The 2,096-nt window shown below is 42.4% G+C and overlaps 1 protein-coding gene across 1 annotated transcript; it reads left to right on the forward strand.

The window, feature by feature from the left end:
- Window positions 1–70: 70 nt before the first annotated feature.
- Window positions 71–1,759, forward strand: LOC121966704 (interferon a3-like; the record flags this gene model as incomplete). The annotated part of the gene is made up of 5 exons (XM_042516769.1): window positions 71–196; window positions 909–983; window positions 1,100–1,252; window positions 1,463–1,540; window positions 1,722–1,759. Coding segments are annotated over exons 1-5 (467 nt in total), but the record flags the coding sequence as incomplete, so codon positions are not given.
- Window positions 1,760–2,096: the final 337 nt, after the last annotated feature.

Below are 2,096 nucleotides of genomic sequence, written 5' to 3' on the forward strand. Positions count from 1 at the left end.
CTGGATCACAAACCTCACCTGGAACACCTAGATCACCTTCATCATCCTCACCTGTATCCTCCTCGTCTTCATCATGTTGAGCTGGGCCGCTCTGCTCCTCGTCCTCTGCAGCTCCCTGAGCTCTGTGCTCTGCTGTGATTGGCTCAGCCACTATGGTCACCTGAGCAACACCTCGCTGATTCTGCTGCGCCACATGGTGAGTACTCCAGGGGCCTTGAAGGGATGCCATTAGTCCTAGAATAAATTTCAAATATTCCAGATTACATAAAGGCTAAACATGCACAGTACTGTGCAAAAGTCTTAGACCACCATAGAATTTTTGTTTTAGAAAAGTTGTAATGTATACATTTACTGCTTAGTCCCTTTATGAAGATACAAAGAATACAGAGAACATGTACAATGTTTTAAAACAGCAAAAAAGTCCAAACAAAATAGCTTCCTCTAACTGAAGTCAGTATTTGGTGTGAAACATGGACTCATACAAACATAACAAAACGCAGCTCAAAAAATCAATACTGAGATTCGGACACGTCTGAAATGTTACCTGGTGTAAATACACCTGGTTAGTACTGTAAATAAATATTGCCTGAGAGAGTTCAACACATTGTGCCTGGAAATGCAGGTCACAGCAAATATTTGCGACTTAAGACTGATGACGTTTTATTCTGAAATATTTGCATTTTGATACTGTATACTGGTAGTATTTTAGTAAAAAGACTACTGAGAAATAAATGTGTATTTTCATTATAACTTTGCTAAAATAGTTCCCTAAGACTTTTGCACAGTACTGTATATCAAAAGTATGCAAAGGAACAGACTGTATATGTTACGGTAAATACACACGCATATAAAGTATATAAACACCATAAATATATGAAAGTTTGTAAACAGGTATATTTGTGTTTCAGGGTGGCGAGCTGACGAGACAGGAGTGTCCTGTTCCCTTCCCATACAGACTCTACGAACGGATACGGAACTCCTCGGTAATCAATCGATCAAACAATCAATATATCCATCTCATGTGAAGAGTCATGTTTATGACGTCAGCTCTGTCAGCCAATCAGAGAGTTAGAATTCACACCTGTGTGTCTCCGTCCAGGTGGAGTCCCAGCTGGTTTTCATCAAAGACAGTCTCGAGCTGATCGCTGGTCTCTATCACCATGACAACCGCTCCTCCGTCGCCTGGGACACCGACAAGACGGAGCACTTCCTGATGACCATCCACAGACAGATGGACGGACTCAGCAGCTGTGTAAGTGGATGGACACTTCCTGTCCTTTCTGCTCAGTTAGTCCCACTTCACTGCCAGTCCTTGACTGTCCTCCTTGACTGTCCTCCTCCTGTTACTTTGTCCAATTTGTCTCCTCTTTATGTCCTCCACTTCATTTCCTTTTACACCTTTCACTCAAACTTTTACCTCCAAACACAGAAAAACATCCTGATCTGTGTTTTTGTACTTCAGGTGTCCACCAGCAGACTAGCAGACAGCAAACTGAGAAAATACTACAGAAGACTGGAAACCAGTACTCTGTACCGCACTGTAAGTACTACTACTGTGATCATACTAACTGTAACACTGCTATTAAGTTTTATTTCTGACTGTAGTACTGTGTGTACAGGGCGTAAGTACCGACTGTAGTACTGTGTGTACAGGGCGTAAGTACCAACTGTAGTGCTGTGTGTACAGGGTGGTAATACTAACTGTAGCACTTTGTGTACAGGGTGGTAGTACTGACTGTAGTACTGTGTGTACAGGATGGTAGTGATAATTTTAGTACTGTGTGTACAGGTAGATAGTACAAACTGTAGCACTTTGTGTGTGGTAGTACTAACTGTAGTACTGTGTGTACAGGGTGGTAGTACTAACTGTAGTACTGTGTGTACAGGGCAGCAGTGCTAACTGTAGTACTGTGTGTACAGGGAAGTAGTACTGACTGTAGTACTTTTTGTACAGGGTGGTAGTAGTGACTGTAGTACTGTGTGTACAGGGCTGTAGGACTAACTGCAGTACTTTGGGTATAGGGCAGTAGTACTGACTGTAGTATTGTATGTACAGGGCTGTAGTACTGACTGTAGTACTGTGTGTACAGGGCTGT

The sequence above is a fragment of the Plectropomus leopardus genome, unplaced genomic scaffold (assembly GCF_008729295.1).
Source record: "Plectropomus leopardus isolate mb unplaced genomic scaffold, YSFRI_Pleo_2.0 unplaced_scaffold25613, whole genome shotgun sequence".
Lineage (NCBI taxonomy): Eukaryota > Metazoa > Chordata > Actinopteri > Perciformes > Serranidae > Plectropomus > Plectropomus leopardus.